At 38.3% G+C, this 20,018-nt stretch overlaps 1 protein-coding gene across 4 annotated transcripts in view; it reads left to right on the top strand.

Moving 5' to 3' along the window:
- The window catches only part of LOC124117231 (cyclic nucleotide-gated cation channel beta-3-like), a 303,270-nt gene that overhangs the window by 157,509 nt on the left and 125,743 nt on the right, over positions 1 to 20,018 (top strand). For 3 of the 4 annotated variants that reach the window (XM_048397873.1, XM_048397872.1, XM_048397874.1), the window contains one exon: positions 17,305 to 17,527. In XM_048397873.1, coding sequence (XP_048253830.1) covers positions 17,305 to 17,527 — 223 coding nt within the window. Of the gene's footprint in view, positions 1 to 13,121; positions 13,548 to 17,304; positions 17,528 to 20,018 lie in introns of those variants that run through there. The other variant, XM_048397875.1, reaches the window with a different exon arrangement.

Here is a 20,018-nt window from a genome sequence, read left to right as displayed (position 1 = left end):
GCATCTGTAATAACTATTCTAGATATTTATCAAAGTTTCCCAATTTCTCTTGAGATTGGCATTGAAATTGTTCCTTTTTCATATAAAACATTTAATATAAACTATTCAACAGAATTTAAAGAACACCCAATACACGCCATGACAGAATAACTATAGTACCGGTAATATGAAAGAATCGGGTGTTCTGTAATCTCTTTTTTCCGTAGTATTTGTCTTTCAGAATGTTAATAAAGGTCAGCAAAGATGGCGTTTTGTTTGGACAAGGTAACTAAATCCATACAGTATGGATTTGTGTGTGATGAGGTCGTAAAGTGCGGTCTTAAATTCAATACAACAGGCAGACCAATCAGAAGGAAGTATTCTATTTTGATATAGAAGACTTACAGGTAGGTCTGACCTGAAGTTGAAAATACCACTGATAATAAACCACTTCCATTGTGGCCTGGCCATGGGAACTAGGTGCAGATATTTATATACACAAGCATCACCTGCATCTTCGTTCTCAGGTCATGTTGATTCTACTGGATAGGAATTAAAACTTGAAGTAAAGATGCATGAAGCCAATGCATTGTGTGTCGCAGTTGGAGCTTGAACAAATGGAGCCGGTAATGTCTGTGTTGAGCTCATGTTGACTGCCTCGCACAATGCAGGCTTAAATTCGATAAAATTTTAATGTTGTTTAATATCACTAGGGAGGTGGATCAATGAAAAAATGTTCACTCGTCAATATTGTCTATTCTGGAATTGAAGGCATTTATTTCTCCAGAATGTTTTAGGTACAGTATATTTTGGTTTGGTGCCATCTGATACCTGTAATTCAGATACAGGTTTGACCAGAAGTACTGCAGTAAACTACGTTTGTAACAAACACGCTTACAATGAACTGACAGATATAACAAATCTATTTTTTGGTCCCGGCCAGTTGCTGTATATATGTTTATAACAAACTAAGGTTATAACAAACTAAAATTAGTGGTCGCTTTGAGTTCGTTTAAACCGTAGTTTACTGTAGTTACTTTCGAATCTCATATCGTAAATTCTTTAGATAAACTGCACACCTTGAATATCAAAATTAGATATTTTAATACATTTTTCTATCCACCTGAATAGCAATCCAGACTTAACTACATTGATATAAATGAGAGACGCTATGTCCCTATCAGGTCTGCCAGTCTGCCATGGTACTATTGTCAAAACTGTATGTTTTCTTTTCGTCCAAAATGTTCTTAAATTAATACAAAACTATAATTAGTTTAAATGAGAGAATGTTTTTGTTTTTGACTTTGAACTGGATGATAGCATTGTCAATTTAGCAGTGGCAAATATTTGGGTCTGACTGATGATGGCTCTTCTTGTTTCTTGGACACTGCCCACAGCAATAAAAAAGCATGGAAATTTCACTTAATCCCTCAGAATGCACAAGTTTCATTGTCTTAAAACAAAGTTTTATTTCCCATTTTTAAAATTACAAATATGAGTTGTAACAACGCGTGTGGTCTAACATTGATTAATGAATAATTTGCATACTTGTATATGCAAAGGGCCGACGTACATAAGAAGTGACAACTTGGAGACGATGGCTTGCGGTATATACAGTTTTACTTTATACATGTAGATATATACATACAAAAGACACTATGTCCCAGGTCAGCACATAGTGGTAGTGGTTGTTGTCTAGGTGCCCCGGAGCACCCAGCCCAACCCTAGCTAGGCTAAGGGTAAGACCTTTCTTTTCTCCTTTCTCTCTGGACCAAGGCTTATATAGCCAGGGTCATGCACCTGACATTTAGTAAGTAATAAATATAAATGTAAACAGTAATTCATCAGTGACATACTTGCACATCTCATTCAGGATGGCAGACGGTCGATGTACACAAAAATGGGGATTAACAATTAGGATTAGCATCGTATAAATAACAGCAATTAAGTGTTTCAAGGCATATAGATGGCTCCAGAGGAATGAGCCTTTGCAATTAAATGTTCTTCAGACAATGGGTGTCGTAAATCAGTCGCTATGACAGTTATATGCAACGATCAACAGTATAGTCCAGCTATATCACAGCAGCCTTTAAAAACATGCTACATCAAGCTGTTCTTGTACATGGTGTTCTTGTGGCATCATGGGTTTAACTGGAACTTGGTAATTAGTTCCCAAACACAACCGACTGGCCCACAAGCAAACCACCCCTGCTGTTGTTCTTCAGTTTGTTTACCAGTCAACCCAGCGGGTAGATGATCTCCATTATGGCACCTAGTTCCCCAGAGACTTTGAACTCATCACCAGTGTGCTGACAGCAAGTCGCTGACAACTGTAAAGCATCGATACCAGGCGCTTAGAAAATTGACAAAGGGGAGCTCTTATTAAAACTGTACACAAGTTAAATTTGTTGTCAGGGATCGAGCAGTAGAGAACAAACTAAACCTTTTTCCAAAATAGTTACAAAGCAATTATACACCTTTCCTGTGCTGCACAAAATGTTAAATATACACACAAAAATATGGACTGTCTTATAAGGAGGCTCTTATTAAGATTACTTCCTGATTGGTCCACAGGTTGGTCAAGAGCGCTTATAGGAGCAGAGCACTTAAAGGGGCACTGATCTAAAGCAATTCCCCGGGACTGGTTGTTGCCTTTGTTATTGTTTTTTCCCGTGAGTACCCGGGTGATATAGGAGAAACCTAGACTAGTTCGTGACCTGTGCTGCGCAATTCGTAAGCGCGTTTGTCACTTTTATTGATAGTATAAGGGCGTATGGTCACATTGATCAACAAAATGAAATACAGTTTTGGAAATAATAAGGAAATGTACGTATCTTTGTGGGTAGCATCGGTAATGGTGACGAAGTTTTGATAAGTCACTTGCTTGGTAATTGTGAGATTTTCATTTACACTATTTTGACTTGCAACACAAAGTAAATATTTTCCCTGAGCATTGCTTATTCTATCGTGTTTATATTTTTACAGACAAAATGTGCAAAATTTTCACTTAGGAAGTTTATTAAACGCCTGAATATTCAGTTATTTTACAAATTTACTGAAAAATATGTCCATCTGTATTATTGACAACGAATTCCAAACATTTTTTATGTTTAATATCATCACCAAGAGACTGAAAATGTTACGATGAAAAGTCCATTTCTATATTGTTTGGCTTCTAATCCTACATAATAATCTATTGTGATGTTTTTAGGCCCTATTGATCGTCTTAATCAATTTTGGTCAATCTGTTAAAGAAATGGACAGATTTTTCAGTCAAAATTACTGAAATATTTACACATTTCATAAATTGCCTGAGAGGATCACATTTTACAAATTGACTGTAATATACAATGGAAAAGACTTGTGAAAACAACATCTATTGCGCATCAAAGAATTTCCCAACCAAGACATAGAGGAACAAGAATGAATCTGTCCAATGCTACCGCAAATGAAGGAAAACAAAATGCGAATATCATAATTACAACCTACCAAATTTATGTGTATAGTTTTAGGCAGCTTCCTTGTTCGAGGAATGTATCCGCGAATATCCACACAAAGGAACAATATCCCAAACGTCTGCAGCTGTACAAAGAAATGTATTCGATGTCACATGTCTCTGTAACAATCAAATATTTTAAAATATATATACCGTTTCGGGATATTATAACCTGTGTTCGTTTCTCAACTGATCACTTAGCTTGTTTCAGGTGTTTCACATAGGTGTCAAGTCTCAAAGGTCGCCTGAGAAAGCCCACGTGACAACTATTTTCATAACGTCCACGGTTCCTAAAAAAGTCAATTGAGTTAGATAACAATGAGCAATTAATCAACGTATTATCGGTTAACCCTTTGAACAAAGTATGTTGCTTTTACGTCGGCACTTCACGCAAGGATATGAGTGTATTTCCTTTGTTTTAGTAAACCTAGACATGTAAACACTCACTTTTGAGATATCCACCGCGCAAGATAACAGTGATTAATCAATCAATGTATTTTCTGTTAATCCTTTGATAACTACGAACAATCTGCTGATTTACACAAAAAAGTAAATCAACTGATCATTCATCTCTTGCTGGGCTGCCAACGTGCATATTACATAACACACATTTCACCTCACTTCAAACCTGGATTTAGATTGAATAATTACGCCAGACACAATAAATGCCAAATGGGAACCTTCGTCAGGTATTCGGTGCTTCCACTAACTATACCTGTAATAAATTCATTAACTGAGCATCAAATGAATGACGACAAATACACAAGTGTAGGGTTATACCAGAAATCGTGGATGACAACAAGGGAGTAGTAATCGTATTATCGACGCAATCCGAAATCTGAAAATGGCATTTAGAAGTGATACACATAAGGAAGAGAATCTATGGATGTCAACTTCTACATTATGAGAACACAATGTTTCGGAGTATATATTTACTCCTTCATCAGGTGAATCTTTGTGAAACGTTGTGTTCCTCATAATAAAGAAGTTGACATCCATAAACTCTCTTCCTTACAGTAGTTCAAGCATTTTCAGAGCCATCGTTTTGTTGCCTTTACTGATTTTGGTATTCAGTTGGAAGATATACGGTAGTCTTCCTTCAGGAAGAAGGGATCTGATGCTGATGACCTTTGAGAATTATTAGCCCTGGTAATGTATATGTTCGTTGAGGTTCCACGTTTCTACTTTGAGAATTATTAGCCCTGGTAATGTATATGTTTGTTGAGGTTCCACGTTTCTACTTTGAGAATTATTAGCCCTGGTAATGTATATGTTCGTTGAGGTTCCACGTTTCTACTTTGAGAATTATTAGCCCTGGTCATGTATATGTTCATTGAGGTTCCACGTTTCTACTTTGAGAATTATTAGCCATGGTAATGTATATGTTTGTTGAGGTTCCACGTTTCTACTTTGAGAATTATTAGCCCTGGTAATGTATATGTTCTTTGAGGTTCCACGTTTCTACTTTGTTTTCATACAATTTGTGCTCAGAAAGTAGGGTGATGAATGTCAGGGATATAAAAACATATAGAAATGTTGCATGTAATTAAATCTCTGTGTTGGAGTCAACGAGCCAGCACTGTACAATGTTCAGTTTTTGTCTTCAGATACCATCAACATCTCATCTTGTGCTTGCTCATCCTCTTTCTGGGATTCATCAGAGAATTGCAAGGTTTCCAAATATTCTTATTAAGTTATCTATGTAGAAGTGTTACAAAAAAGAGTTTTTCAAGAAAAGTTTTAAAAATATTGTTTGTTTGAGTGTTTTTTATCAAGTAACTTTCATACTAATGAAGCTATTTTTCAAACCCAGTTACTTATGTAATGCTTGGGTGTAACCTGTGGCAATCCCCACCAAGGTGTGTAGTATACTGGGTGAATAAAGACTGTCTCACCTCAACATAGGTTTGCCTTCACATGTCAGAACTGTAAGTAAAGGATGAGACACGCCTCCTCGGTTTGGGTTGAAAATGTAAAACTGTGAGCAAAAGGTTTAACATTTTCAACCAAAACCGAGGAGGCGTGTCTTATCCAACTTATGAACTGTCTAAATGCAAGAAATACCAGAAAAAATAAGAAAACATCAACGTATCTTATAGTGAAACAATAGTGTGTCGCGGTATATAAGGAATTCGATCAAAGGGTGTGTTCGATCATGGACCAGCTGTAGTTATGACATGTAAAATGGAACAACTCATCACCTGTCCCGGTAGTTACAGTGGGTTACAAAACTTAACACGATATGTGAGGTTGCAGGGTCCATTCACTTCATGGAATTTTCATGTGAAAAAATTGTTACTTTTAACCAATCATCAAACACAATTGTGTTCATACCAAGAGGCAAGTTTATAAAACGTTAATTGTAAAACCTCAAAGTAGGATTAGAAGTGACCCATTACAAAACCTAGGTTTGGAAGATGAGCTGGTTACTAGGTTTACTCGAGGTTGTCAGGAACCTAATGCGATGTAGGGTGATACGGTGATGGGTTTATGATTGGAATTGAAAATAGCAAGAATGTTTATCTGTATGGGTGAACAAAATACCAGAACCAGCGTTTGGATTTGGAAATGTGAATTTTTAAAATCTTTAAGAAGCTTATGAGGCCATCTTAAGACCGAACTGAGTCAGTGGCAGCACCATTGCTGTGCTCATGGGTTGCAGTTGTTTCTAGTTGGTACCTCCTCTGTCGGCTGATGTGATGTGATCAATGAAGCACTGTTTAAAGCAGCAGTAAGTCCACTAAGTCAAATCTCTCTTGCACACCTGTTAATTGGCACTCCCTAAACTGGTTGCACTTCTCACTTTATATAACACAAGTAGCACTATATATAACATCATAAACACTGTATATAACACCATTAATGCTCTATATAACACAATTACCACTCTATATAACACAATTACCACTCTATATAACACAATTACCACTCCACATAACACAATTATTACTCCATATAACACAATTTCCACTCTGGAGAATACAATTACCGCTCTGAGAACACCTTCAGCACTATATAACACCATTAATGCACCATGTGATAAAAATAGCATGCTATATGATACAATTAGCACTCTAAAGAACAAAATTTGCACTCCATGGAACAATATTAGCATTCAGTATAACATCATTAATGCTCTATATGATAGTATTAGCACTCTATATATCTATATAACACAATTAGCACTATATAACACCATTAACACTCTTTATATAACACAATTAGCACTATATGCCACCATTAACACTCTTTTTAACACTATATGCCACCATTAACACTCTTTGTAACACAATTAACACTACATACCACCATTAAGACTCTTTGTAACACAATTAACACTATATACCACCATTAACACTCTTTGAAACACAATTAACACTATATATATTAAACTGTATCTGCCTTTCATTTTTTTCAGTTCCACTATTTATATTCAGTGTCAGTTCATTGAAGTTCATTGAAGTTCATTGAAGTCTTCAAATAATTGAAAAGAAATTAATCCCCACACTGATGGAAATATTATCTTGGTTTTGACTCCATGAAATAACAATTCATCCAAGGTTTCGTTTCCTGGATTATTTTTCCATAACATTAAGGTTCAAATTAAAGCATGGCATTTGACTGACGGGAACCCTGGGTGTGATGGCACGTTGTGATGGAGTATTGTTTTATCCCGGATGAGATTGGATTTGGTTGTTTACGATCCCCTGCCTTTGTTTGTGCTGACGGGAAGAGAAGCAGGACTGTGTTGAATCAGGAAGCAGAGACAGCCATGTAGCACCAGAAAAGGTTCCAAGAAGATGTTGCTATGGATATCGGTATCGGAATGTCTGTTTGTTTAGTTCTTATGGACATGACTACATGCATTAGTAAACAACTCTGCAATATTTCATTTGTTGCAATGTTTGATTTACTGGGGCATGACTAAGCAGTTGTTGTGGACATTTGAAAAATCATTTCAGTTGCTTGGAAGGAATCAATAAATTTGCATGATTACCTTACATTGTGCATGTAGGATATGTGGTGGAGGGAGCAACAGCACGCCAAGACCCAACAACTTATATATAGTCAATGCATGTGACATGCAGAAAATAGGGTAGGGAGAATCACGACAATGGCACAATGGAGATGACAGTGGCACAAATACAGATCACAATGGCACAATAGAGATGACAAAAGCACAATAGCAATGACTGGATCAAATACAGATGACAGTGGCTCAAATTACAGATGGCAATAGTTCAAATACTGATGGCAATGGTTCAAATAAGGATGGCAATGGTTAAAATAGAGATGGCAATGGTTAAAATAGAGATGGCAATGGTTCAAATAGAGATGGCAATGGTTCAAATAGAGATGGCAATGGTTCAAAAAGAGATGGCAATGGTTTAAATAGAGATGGCAATGGTTCAAAAAGAGATGGCAATGGTTCAACTACAGATGGCAATGGTTCAAATAGAGATGGCAATGGTTCAAATAGAGATGGCAATGTTTAAATAGAGATGGCAATGGTTTAGATAGAGATGGCAATGGTTCAAAAAGAGATGGCAATGTTTTAAATAGAGATGGCAATGGTTCAAAAAGAGATGGCAGTGGTTTAAATAGAGACAGCAATAGTTCAAATAGAGATGGCAATGGTTCGCATAGATATGACAAAGCAGTGATTGCAAAAGTGCAGAAAGATATCCCACTTGCCCAAGCTAGTTTGCCAATGTTAGTAGTATACTAAGAGCAAGCACATTTTTTAATCTTTTGGAGGGTGGATGTCACCAATATCTGTCATTTCAATTCCCATCCTTGCATTGGGTACAACATCTAATGGCTTGTAGGGATGTTGGCAGTCAATATGTTGAATGAATACATGAGAACGGCAAGCTACCAAATCTCCAGAGTCTCCACTTTCAGAGAGCAGTGTAGGATCAATGACTGTGGTGTTACTTTCATGTCCTGACTTATCGTTGTGGCCCTGCTAACACAACACAAATTGGTCCATAGTGTCCTCACTTATGTGCTTCATCTAGGGATGTACTCTGTTAAGGCATCTGAATTGTTTTTCTTGAGTTGTTGAAGAAAGAAATTCAAATACTCAATAACAAAGGTAACTGATCATTGAAAGGATCTGACCTACAAGATCTTTATTATTTAAGGAATGATCAGATCTTATAGAAATTGCTATGGAAGTTATCAAGTACGCGTTCATATGAATGAGACCCAGACTTTGTTCATTTCAACATTTCAACATTTCAACATGACACTTATCTAACGAGATGACAACATTCATGATTTTCAAAAATGCAATACAACAGTATTTTCCAAATGTATTGTGATATGTAATCATTAGTATTTCAGATTGTGGTATACTGGTAATGTTGTGCATCTCTATTGTCAACCATTAGAGCATATCTGATATTTTTCATACCAATATTTCGAAGTTTTCTGTGGACTTGACAACCTTAGTGGACCAAGGAGCCTTATAATCCTAGCCCTCTTCCATTACAGACGACTGAGACTGACTCTTCCATTATATGATGGTATGGCTTTCCAGATTGATCAATGTTCTACAAAACAAACCACCTGTCAAGACAGATCAGAGTATCGTGATGTGATTTTGATGCTGGCGAAAAATGTGGATCAAGACGAAAGTCACCCTGAAATTTTGTTTCCCTTTCACACTGCTGTACAACTCTGATGGAACTGAAAATAACCACCTGTCACCATAAGACTTGTACAGAGCTTTAAATGTGTGAAGCAAAAATGTGAAATTTGGAATTTTAAAACTTTTTAATGAAAATCATTTAAAATCTTTAAAGCACATGGGCTCCATATTCATTAACACCATTACCCCTTAAATCATTAAAAGGAATTTCGAGTAATGTGAATATAAGAAATCACAATATGATAAGAATATGATCTCATATATCTTTGATTTTGAGAATATATTCAGGGGTTAAGCAAATATTTTGACTTCAGGCATGACAGATTAACTTCAGTAATATGACAGAATCGAGTGGTCCTTAACTTGTTTTATGTTGTATATTTCTTGACTCCAAATAGAGAAAATTTATATTCTTCATATATTTTACTTGGGGCAGTGGGGTAGCCTAGTGGTAAAAGTGTTCACTCGTCACGCTGAAGGCCCGGGTTTGATAACCCACATGGGTAGCCTATTTCTGGTGTTCGTCGCGTAAAATTTCATGGTTACACTTAATAAGTACAAGTTGCTAATGTTCGCATTTCTTTCTGACAATGCACACTTTCCTTCTGCTTTTTATATGTTTGAGTAAAGACAAAGCTTCAGTCAACTTCAGTGTATGCAGAAGCAGATCGATTTATACTATATCAAAATACATTTTTCCAGGGCTCCAGTAAATAACTTCCCAAATGAACATTTTGTACCCAACTTGAGACCTACAGTGGGTACCCAGGTAGGGTCAGGTAATAGGGGGTGAGGTACCCGGGTAGTTAATTAAGACTCATCCCAGCCTTACTTTGATTGTAGGTATTAGGAATGTGCAGGAAGTTGGGTAGAATGTGTATGTCACTTGTTCTAGTTTTATACAGCCTGAGGTGGGATGGTGGGCTAGTCGGGACTGGATGTTACCATGGTCTGGTTTGACTACTCTGGACTGGCAGAAGGTGTGAAGCCGTTTCCAGTTTTGTATATCTGGGTCGCTGCTTCATCATCTTCCATGCTACTCACTCTCTCTCACTCACTCACTCACTCACTCACTCACTCACACATCCTACCCACTCACTCACTCACACATCCTACTCACACACTCACTCACTCACTCACACATCCTACCCACTCACTCACTCACACATCCTACCCACTCACACACTCACTCACTCACTCACCCACCCACCTATTCTACCCACCCACTCACTCACTCACACATCTCACCCACCCACTCACCAACCCACCCACTCACACATCTCACCCACTCACCCACCTACCCACTCACTCACTCACACATATCACCCCTCACTCACACGTCTCACCCACCTACCCACTCACTCACACATCTCACCCACCCTCTTACTCACTCACACATCTCACCCACCCACTCACCCACCCACTCACCCACCCACTCACCCACCCACTTTTGTGAACCAGTATGTTATGTTTGTTCATTGTACATTTATTTCATGGTGGCAGGGCATCAAGTTAGTTTAATCTGAATCCTCACTCCTCACACAGATATAAGATACAAGACAAGATTTAAGATCGCTTTTCTCTTCTTAAATGAAATCTGCAAAAGTTGGAAAGTTAAAGGTCATCAGTGAACACTACCTTAAGGTTCCCAGACCTATAGTATCACATTGTGCAGGATCTTAGTTATTATTCCATTCCAGCTCACACACTCACTCATTCACTCTCACTCACTCACTCACTCACTCACTCACTCACTCACTCACTCATATGACCATTATTCTCCCTTCACTTTGTGGTGGTTGAAGAGTTTTTGCTGAACATTGCATTTTTCAGATTTGGTTTGTTGGAATTTCATTTAAAACCATATGTTATATCAAGAGTCCATTGTGGTTGGTGTCTGCTTTTCCACTGAACCAAATTTTCAAATTTGTGGAATCTGTAGAAAAATGCACTTAAGTGAAGGTTTCCCATCAAATTGTAAACAAATTGATTTTATCATGCATTAAATATCCACCCAACCTTGATGAATGCCATGCACATATTGCAACGGAAGAAAATGAGATGTTTTTCAAGAAGAGTATTCGTACGCAGGATTTCATCAAGAGAGTACCAGGCTCCAGAGTCCATGTAACAAAAGCCTTTTAAGCAGTTAGATCATGGCATCCAGCATTTGTATTACAATTTTCATTTGGCAAACTCAAGTGTTTGTATATGATGTACAATCATTTTGAATTATTCCTGCATGTCAGAATTCCTTTCAGTGATTTGAATGATGAGGCACAATCACCATGATGTCATGTTCTGTTATGCTTGATCTCATAATTCGTGCCAAAACTCATTTCATAGTATATTTTTTTTTAAAAATGCTGAATTCTATGACTTGACTCATTAATTTCTAACCACATTTGTAAGATAAACAGGGTGTTACAAGACACAGGAATCCTCAATTTGATACTATTTTCAACCAAAATACAGTAAACTACGGTTATAACGAACTCAGATGGACCACAAACTTTAGTTCATTATAACCACAGTTTGTTATAAGCATATATACAGCAAAGTGACCACAAACTTTAGTTCATTATAACCACAGTTTGTTATAAGCATATAAACAGCAAATGGACAGGATAAAAAAACGTTTCATTATACCAGTCAGTTTGTTATAAACGTGTTTATTATAAATGTAGTTTACTGTACTTATGTTTTCAATTATTAATTTAGCTGAAATATAATTTTATCAGTCAGTACTTGTTCCTATGAAAAAAAGGGGCACACTGATATTGTTTATGTAGCCATTATAATGTGTTTCAATCAACAGTGAGTGATTTGGTTTTGACGCTGCTTTGAACATTAGTTATATCACACTATTGTTATGGGAGGAAAGCCCGAAGTGATGCAAGTCTGTTACATTTGAAACCGAGCATGGGTATGGTACTGACAAACTTAAAAACATAATCAGGGCTAACCGGGATTCAAACCCACAATCAAGGTTTTTTGTGTGCCCAAGGGATACAACTCTGCATAGCGATTTGCGCTCCATAGACGACTTGGCCACCTGTACCCCCTTTAATCAACGTATCGTTCATGATGTTAGACTGCTGAAACTCATGCATGACTCTCTAAATTGTGGCAAAGGCTCTCAAAAGAATGCACAGGGAGTTATGACAGCTCCCAGTGTTCATTAACTAGGTGAAGACTGATTGACATATTTACATCATCAAAGAACCAATACTCAATAATAAAGATATTGAACACAAAATGTGACCTACCTGGTATCCATGACCACAACTAGTTGATCCAGACAAACCAGGGTGTCACTCAGACTAGAACCTGAACTACACATCAATGTTGTGCTAGTCAGGCCACTGAAGATAGTTCACAGCCTTTACAAAATAATCCAGCTGGCAAATCAACATTAATCAGTTACACATAAAAGACATTCAAGAAAGGTCTTCTTCCCTCTGCCCTTTGTAGGTCCCCTCTGTTGGTACAGGAAACCACAAGTGGCTTTGTCTGTGAGGATTTGTACGAGTTAGTGTAACTGTGTGACTCTCATTACGACCTTCACACCATGGATAGAGCTGTGTATGAAGATTTGATCCTGTTTAGGAAAATCCATCTCACTTAATCCTTTCCAATTATATGTTTATGGTCTTCTTGATGACTTGTCCAATTAATAGGCTAAAAGCTGATGCTGCTTGTGTTCCATGCAGACGCTTCCTTTAAAAGCTAGTGTTAATTGCAGCATTCAGAATGGTGGACAACTGCTGGAGTGGTTGTATGTTGAACAATAGCACGCAACTGCTGTGGTAGCACACATGTGAGGACCCTTTACAGGATCCCCGTGTCATCTGCTTCGTTTTCTTCTCACACAACATAATGGCCAAAGTTTTTTGTTTGAAGAAATCAATTGTTTTCGCTTATGTGCTTTTAAACGTTCGTGAATATGTTGTGAAGCAATGTACACTGTCATTAAAACTTGTCAACCGAGGCCTGCTATCAATAAGCACTATAGAATGACGGACGACAAATGGATGCACTGATCTCGATAAAAATTTCTCCAGCACTGACACCAATGATGACTGATCCCTCCTCTTGACGAGGTTTTGCTTTTCCCTCGGTCTTTGATTTTTATTTTAAGATCCATATCACTGTGGAATCTTTTCAACTTATTGTATGCATCCTCAAAACTCCAGCCAAGGATTGGATTTCCTATCAAGATTGTTCAGTGCCAGTTATGGAATTGATTAGTCCGTCGATCAGTGAAAATCAGTGCTGGACAGTTGATGGTGGAGGGGCGCGATGAAGAGAACGCTAGTGCAATCCTGGATAGTTTCCCTCGATATGTAGTAGCTGATGCATGGAGCACTACCGGAATGTAAATCTCCGTTAGAATGACTGCTACGAAGGTTGTCTGTAAGTAACGTCAGCACATCTGTTCAGCTTTCATGGCACTGGTGGCAGAAGTAAAATTGCCATCTGAAAAAAGTCACCTCTTTGTTACGGTAATTGAGATGATTAATAGACAATCAGCTTGTGAGGTCAATGTCATTCATTTTATTCAGTAATAAACTTATTTTAAAGCTGTTTAACACTTATCATATAGGTGATTTCCTGGTATTTATGATTTGGGGATGATGTGGAGCATGGAGATATCCACGTATTATTATTGATTTGATGTTGCAATGAGATTATTTATGAGTGTTTGAAGCCATTGGCTGCACAGGTGGGGCTTAGCAACATGGGTGTCGGTTGAAGTGTCGTGATTATCAGACTTGTAGTTTATGGATTGGACATTTATATGAAGTAGTATGATCTGGAGTGTCTGTTCAGTCTTTCAAGGGATTAGAGATAATGCTTTGTGTTAGTTTTGTATTTCTTTTTGTTTACCAGTGAGATCATGACATTAAAATTTGAACTATCAATGTCACAGAATTTGATCAAAATAAATTTTAGCTTTAGCAGTGCTTATGAAAAGTATTAGAAGGATCAAATATTTTGATGTATGGTAATTCTATTGCATATTGTGGATTAAGTTGCATAGAAATGAGAGATTTAAATTGACACAGGCAACATGTAGCTTGAACATATGCAAGCACAATTGTTATTTGTCATGGCTAGAAAATTGATTTATATTATTGTTAACAGATTGTGATTGTCTGGATTCTTGTATATCACCATATGGTCTCTGTACGTTTGGGAAATAGGTCCAATTTTATCAGCCAAGAAATGTATAATGAATTTAAAAAATATGAAGATCTGGCAGTTCCAAATTTGTGCCAGCCACTTCTTTTGCAAAGATCCATTAGTAATCAAAGCTATCTTAAAATAGTCTTGAAAAAGTTAAGGATGTCTTGAAAACTTAGTGAAGCAAATGTATCGGGGAAAGTAGAGTGCATCATGAAACTTAGAATGATGTCTTGTACAGTGGAGAGAAAGATATCCAACTATAACGGCTGTTACCTGTCTAGATGAAATGCAAATGTTGCCATCACAGCACTCACCATTTTGTTGTAGTTGTAGATGTCAGTAAAACAGTTATGGGGATATCTTACGAATTAATATCTACTGGAGAAGCATGTTGAAGACATCTTTGATGATAGAGATGAAATTACTTCAGCAAGATGACATACGCTTTTCTTCAGAATACTTTATCACAATTTGTGCTTTCTGTCATCGTCTCTGAAATTGTAAGGTTTATTCGTGCCATGCCCTGGCTTTGAACTGAAATAATAAGGGTTTGTCTGTATTTTGTTCTTTTCATCTCAAGGTTTCTATTCATTGATCCTGGAGAACAGCACATGCATCAGAGAATTTGGTAAAGGAAGGGTTCTTCCTGTGGGAATGTGTGTTTGTAGATTCGAGTGGAAAAGGGTAGACTTTTTGTCAAAGATGGGATCTTTGGTTGGTTTGTCTTCAACAAGTTTGTTGTGTTGGAAGGAAACGGATCCATCATTTCAAAGTGGTAATTCAATAAATTGAAAATTTTCTTTGTCATTTGAGTGTGTTGCGGAAGTGACAATTTTTAATTTTGGTTTTACATTTTGTTAGTTGTTGATGTTCACAATTACAATATTTGTTTTATTTTTTGTTTTATTTATGTACTTTTATGATGTTTAAGTATCAAATTTGTAATGTAGTTCAGAGCATTTACATTGGTAGGAAATCATCACAGGGACATACCTGATTGCAGTTCCCGGTCTGTACCTTGGAGCTGTTAGCATGACTTAGAGGTGAAGAGAAATGGGGTTTAATGTCACACATGTTTTGCCTGTGCCCACAGAGATACCATACTGCGTAACATGGATACCCCACACATTACACTAACTCAGAGCCGACCAGTCCTTGTTGTCTCCCCTCAATGTCTAGCCCCAGGACCATGCCGTGATATAGCTGGAATATTGCTAAAAGCGGCATAAAACCATACTCACTCACTCACTCTAGCCCCAGGACCCCGCTGTGATATTGCTAGAATATTGCTAAAAGCGGCATAAAACCATACTTACTCACTCACTCTAACCCCAGGACCCCGCTGTGATATTGCTAGAATATTGCTAAAAGCGGCATAAAACCATACTTACTCACTCACTCTAACCCCAGGACCCCGCTGTGATATTGCGGGAATATTGCTAAAAGCAGCGTAAAACCATACTTACTCACTCACTCTAACCCCAGGACCCCGCTGTGATATTGGGGGAATATTGCTAAAAGCGACATAAAACCATACCTACTCACTCACTCTAACCCCAGGACCCTGCTGTGATATTGCGGGAATATTGCTAAAAGCGGCGTAAAACCATACTTACTCACTCACTCTAGCCCAAGGACAACGCTGTGATATTGCGGGAATATTGCTAAAAGCGGCGTAAAACCATACTTACTCACTCAATCTAGCCCCAGGACCCCACTGTGATATTGCGGGAATATTGCTAAAAGCGGCGTAAAACCATACTTACTCACTCACTCTAGCCCCAGGCAGGGTAACAAAAAGTACCATCTCACCATCTTTTGGTATGACGTTGTATAGAACCACCAACCTTCCTCTCTCCACTAGACCCTGGAGGCTGTAGCTGGTGTTCGGCTTCACCTCTATGTAATGTGTTTCAGTTTAAACACTAATAAGTATTCCGTGGATAAAAAGAGACACTGTTTGGCATAGAGAAGTCAATTATTTTTAGGTTGTTTTGTTTAGGATGGATATATATTTAGTTTTTGCATCAAGTGCAAAGATTTATTTCCCATTACGGTTTGTGCTCAAATCCCAGCATGAGGGACAGTGTCCCTTTGAAGTGGGTAACTTATATGTAACATCTCATGGACAGTATCTCAGTTCATGGACAAGACTTTGAAGGACAGATGTATAGTTGGTCGTTGAATCAATGTTGCAACAAGAAATTAGTCAAATTGAGGAGGAAACAAGATAAATTAATCTTAAATTTGGTTGACTCCATGATTGTGGACTCTAATTATTGGTTTTCTATGTTCAGTTCATTTGTCTACCGAGACTTTGACCAGAGCTTTGTTTCAGGTTGCAGAGGCTGGAGTGTGTGCATGTTGCACCATCATGTCCGATCTGTCATTATGCTTCAGTGCGTTTAACAGATGTTGAACAAATTTAGAAAACAGACAACAGGATGGTTATTGTTTGTCATGTTCAATTTCATTGCTTAACAAACTTAGAAAAATCATGACCGGACAACTGACCAGGGTCCACTTGCACAAAGTGATCTTAGTGCTAAGACTATTGTAAGCCTATGTTAAAGTATGGGAGTTACGATCATCTTAGCGCTAAGATCGCTTTGTGCAAGTGGGCCCTGATCTGTATAAACCATCTGTCGATAACAGCTAAGGGTTTAGGTTTGCTTGGGTCAGTTGGCAGTGGGTCTGCTTGTTGCCAGGTTTTAGTTTTAAACTCTATGCTACATGTAACCAGTGGATGCAGCATATGCAGTGCATGTGTCAAGTTGATTTGGTGCTTTGAGGAACAGACTTAGAGCAGGAACTCCAGGTGCACCATGTCAGGCTCAACCTTTGTTTAAATGAAATAGACTCCTCTGTTGCATGTGGAAAGCCTACAGTACCAACATGCTTCGTTTACATAGATTGGTCTTCAGCTTGTTAAGCACTTGCTGTGTGATTTATAATGATTTTGACAAAGACAATGTTATTGCAGGTGTTCGTCGGTCAAGCCTAGCCTCAACATGGAGTCGCGACTCAGGGTTGTCGCACCGGCGGTTGAAGCCGATATCGTCGTTGAGCATCAACGACATGGCCTGCGAGGCCAAGGTGCAGCCCCTCCCCAGCCCCGGCCTGCTCAGCACCCACTCCATGTGGTCCACCAGCGACCTCTTCAGTCGACCAGCCAGCAGGCAACAGGACCCCGAAGTCGTCTCCAAGTAAGAACATTCAGTATTTAGTTTTATCATCAGACTTTGGTAAGAGGCGTGTAGAACAATCCTCATGTCGATCACTGGATTATCTGATCGAGTCAAATGGCTGAAATATAACGTGCGGCGTTAAACAACAAACAAATTAGACTATGACAAAGCCAGTTTATCAATTTGGGGTAGAACGTGTGCGTTTATTTTGTAGATGACAGACTTAAAAGAAATATTTAAATTTGAAATATATTACCACTTGATATATGTTCATATTTATGTATTGTCCCAGACTCTACTGTCACAATTTTAGAGAATGTTTCCTATACAACTATCTCTGCTCTCATTATGTGAAGAGGGGGCACGGGTGGCCCAGTCGTCTAACGCGCCGCGATTCGCTGTGCAGAGTTGCGTCCCTTGGGCATGCCAGAAACCTATGATCGTGGGTTCGAATCCCGGTTCGCCCCAATTATGTTTCTAGGTTTGTCAGCACCATACCCGTGCTCGTGGGTTTCACAGAAGTGGTAAACGTCTGAGACCTGCATCACTTCGGGCTTTCCTCCCACATTAAGCTGACACGCCACGATATAACTGGAATACTGTTAAAAGCGGCGATAAACCCAACTCACTCACTCACTCACTCATTATGTGAAGAATGTTTCCCATACAACTATCTCTGCTCTCATAATTTGAAGAGTACCGGTATTCCCATACAACTATTTCTATTTCGTGATGTGAAGAATGTTTCCCATACAACTTTCTCTACCCTCATACTTTGAAGAATGTTTCCCATGCAAGTATTTCTACTCTCATACCTTGGGTAATGTTTGCCCCTACAGTTTTCTTAACTTATACTTTTTATTTGTCAAATACAATTACATCTACTCTCATAATTTGAATGATTCACGTTCGCTATCTCTACTACCATAGTGTAGAGAATATTTCCCTCACAACTGCCTCAGCTATCATTTGCCTTTCCATATGGACTGATAGAGGCATAGAGATAATATCATATTAAGTGGACCCTAGATGTTAAAGGACTTTAAAAAAACATCAGTTTGCTGAATATTCAGAGAAAATGTAAATACATACCACCAGAAAGTCATTCAGGGAACTGGGACTTAAAGATGAATTATATGCAACGGGGAACTAGATTCTCATGCAAGAAATGCTGTTATACAGCGATAGAAATATCTTGATACAAGCACCCTGATGAATTGTTGCTGTGAACTCTCTAAAACATGGCTGACAGATCAGCCCATTTGACCCAGCCACGGGGTGTCTTACAGACCCACTGGCGGATCTGGGTGGAGGGGTGGGGGGTACAGGGGTTCCACCCACCTTTTTCGGGACACCTTACATGTTAACTGCACACACGGTGTTGGGTATTATGTGCCCCAAACTCCAAAACGTTTTAAACATCCCGGTTCCACCACTGAGACCAGCATAATTGCTCTACTTCATTTATCAGTGAAGATACTTGTTTTGGAAATGAAAAGACAGCTTCAATGAATATAAACATGAAAAAGTCTCTAAATAAATAAGCAACGCTGCCTCTGAAGAGAATCTTGCAGTTTGGGGCATAAAAGAAACCAGTTTGATATGACATTGTCACTGAAAGCTGGCTCATGAATAAATGTGGGATGTGTGGAATATAAGTATGATTTCATCACAGTCCTGCAATGGGGACTTGTACCCTAGCTAGGACGTGGTCCGTTAAATGGAGAGTTGGTGTCCTGTCGGATGAGGTGTTGGTGAAGGTTGTGTTGCTGAGGCACAGTTGGGTTCATCAGTGATGGTGTAGTCCAGTCAGTGTTGTATAATGGAGACTGATGGACATACAGACGGTAGGCGGGATGTGGATGACATCTCTCTGTGAGTAACAGTTAATCCCATGTGTTTCGAGGTGTATCAGGCAATACACTACAGTTGTGGGATTTCATGAACAAATATTGGCTGATACACACTGGAAAGTATCTTATTCCTTGGGCAAGGACACATTTATTTGTTTTTCAGGATTCCGGGAGAGAATAGGTTCTTATCCTTGTAATGACTAAATGAATAAGGTGGTCAGGATTGGTGGTTGCGTGTCATAGGACCCCATTGGTAGGGACATTGCACAAAATATTAATCAGCGGTTTGTCTGGTTCAAATTAAAGTATCTACAGGCAGCTTTCATAAAACTTGAATTATATCAAAAGGAAGAAAAAAGGCCTGCCATTTTTGCCTTTATTACTGTTTTTGTCAAAGTAACTAAAAGGACAAAAAATATTCACATACAAAAAGTAGTAAAACTTAAATAATTTCCAAAAATATTTCTGCCTCAATTGAGACCTTATGGCACTCTGGAGGTTTGGAGTTTGTATTTGCAATGTTTTCTTGATTTTTATTTTAAATCAAGACTTGAATTGTACAAAATTCTGCGAAATCATTTACATAAGATGGCTACGTGAGAATGTATCGGTGTATTATACATTGACACTAAAAGGTTAAATGGATGGCTGTATAG

Source organism: Haliotis rufescens, unplaced genomic scaffold (genome assembly GCF_023055435.1).
Source record: "Haliotis rufescens isolate VD_foot unplaced genomic scaffold, xgHalRufe1.0.p SCAF_17, whole genome shotgun sequence".
Lineage (NCBI taxonomy): Eukaryota > Metazoa > Mollusca > Gastropoda > Lepetellida > Haliotidae > Haliotis > Haliotis rufescens.
The sequence above is the reverse complement of the archived record's forward strand: the minus strand, read 5'-3'. Positions and strand labels throughout refer to the sequence as shown.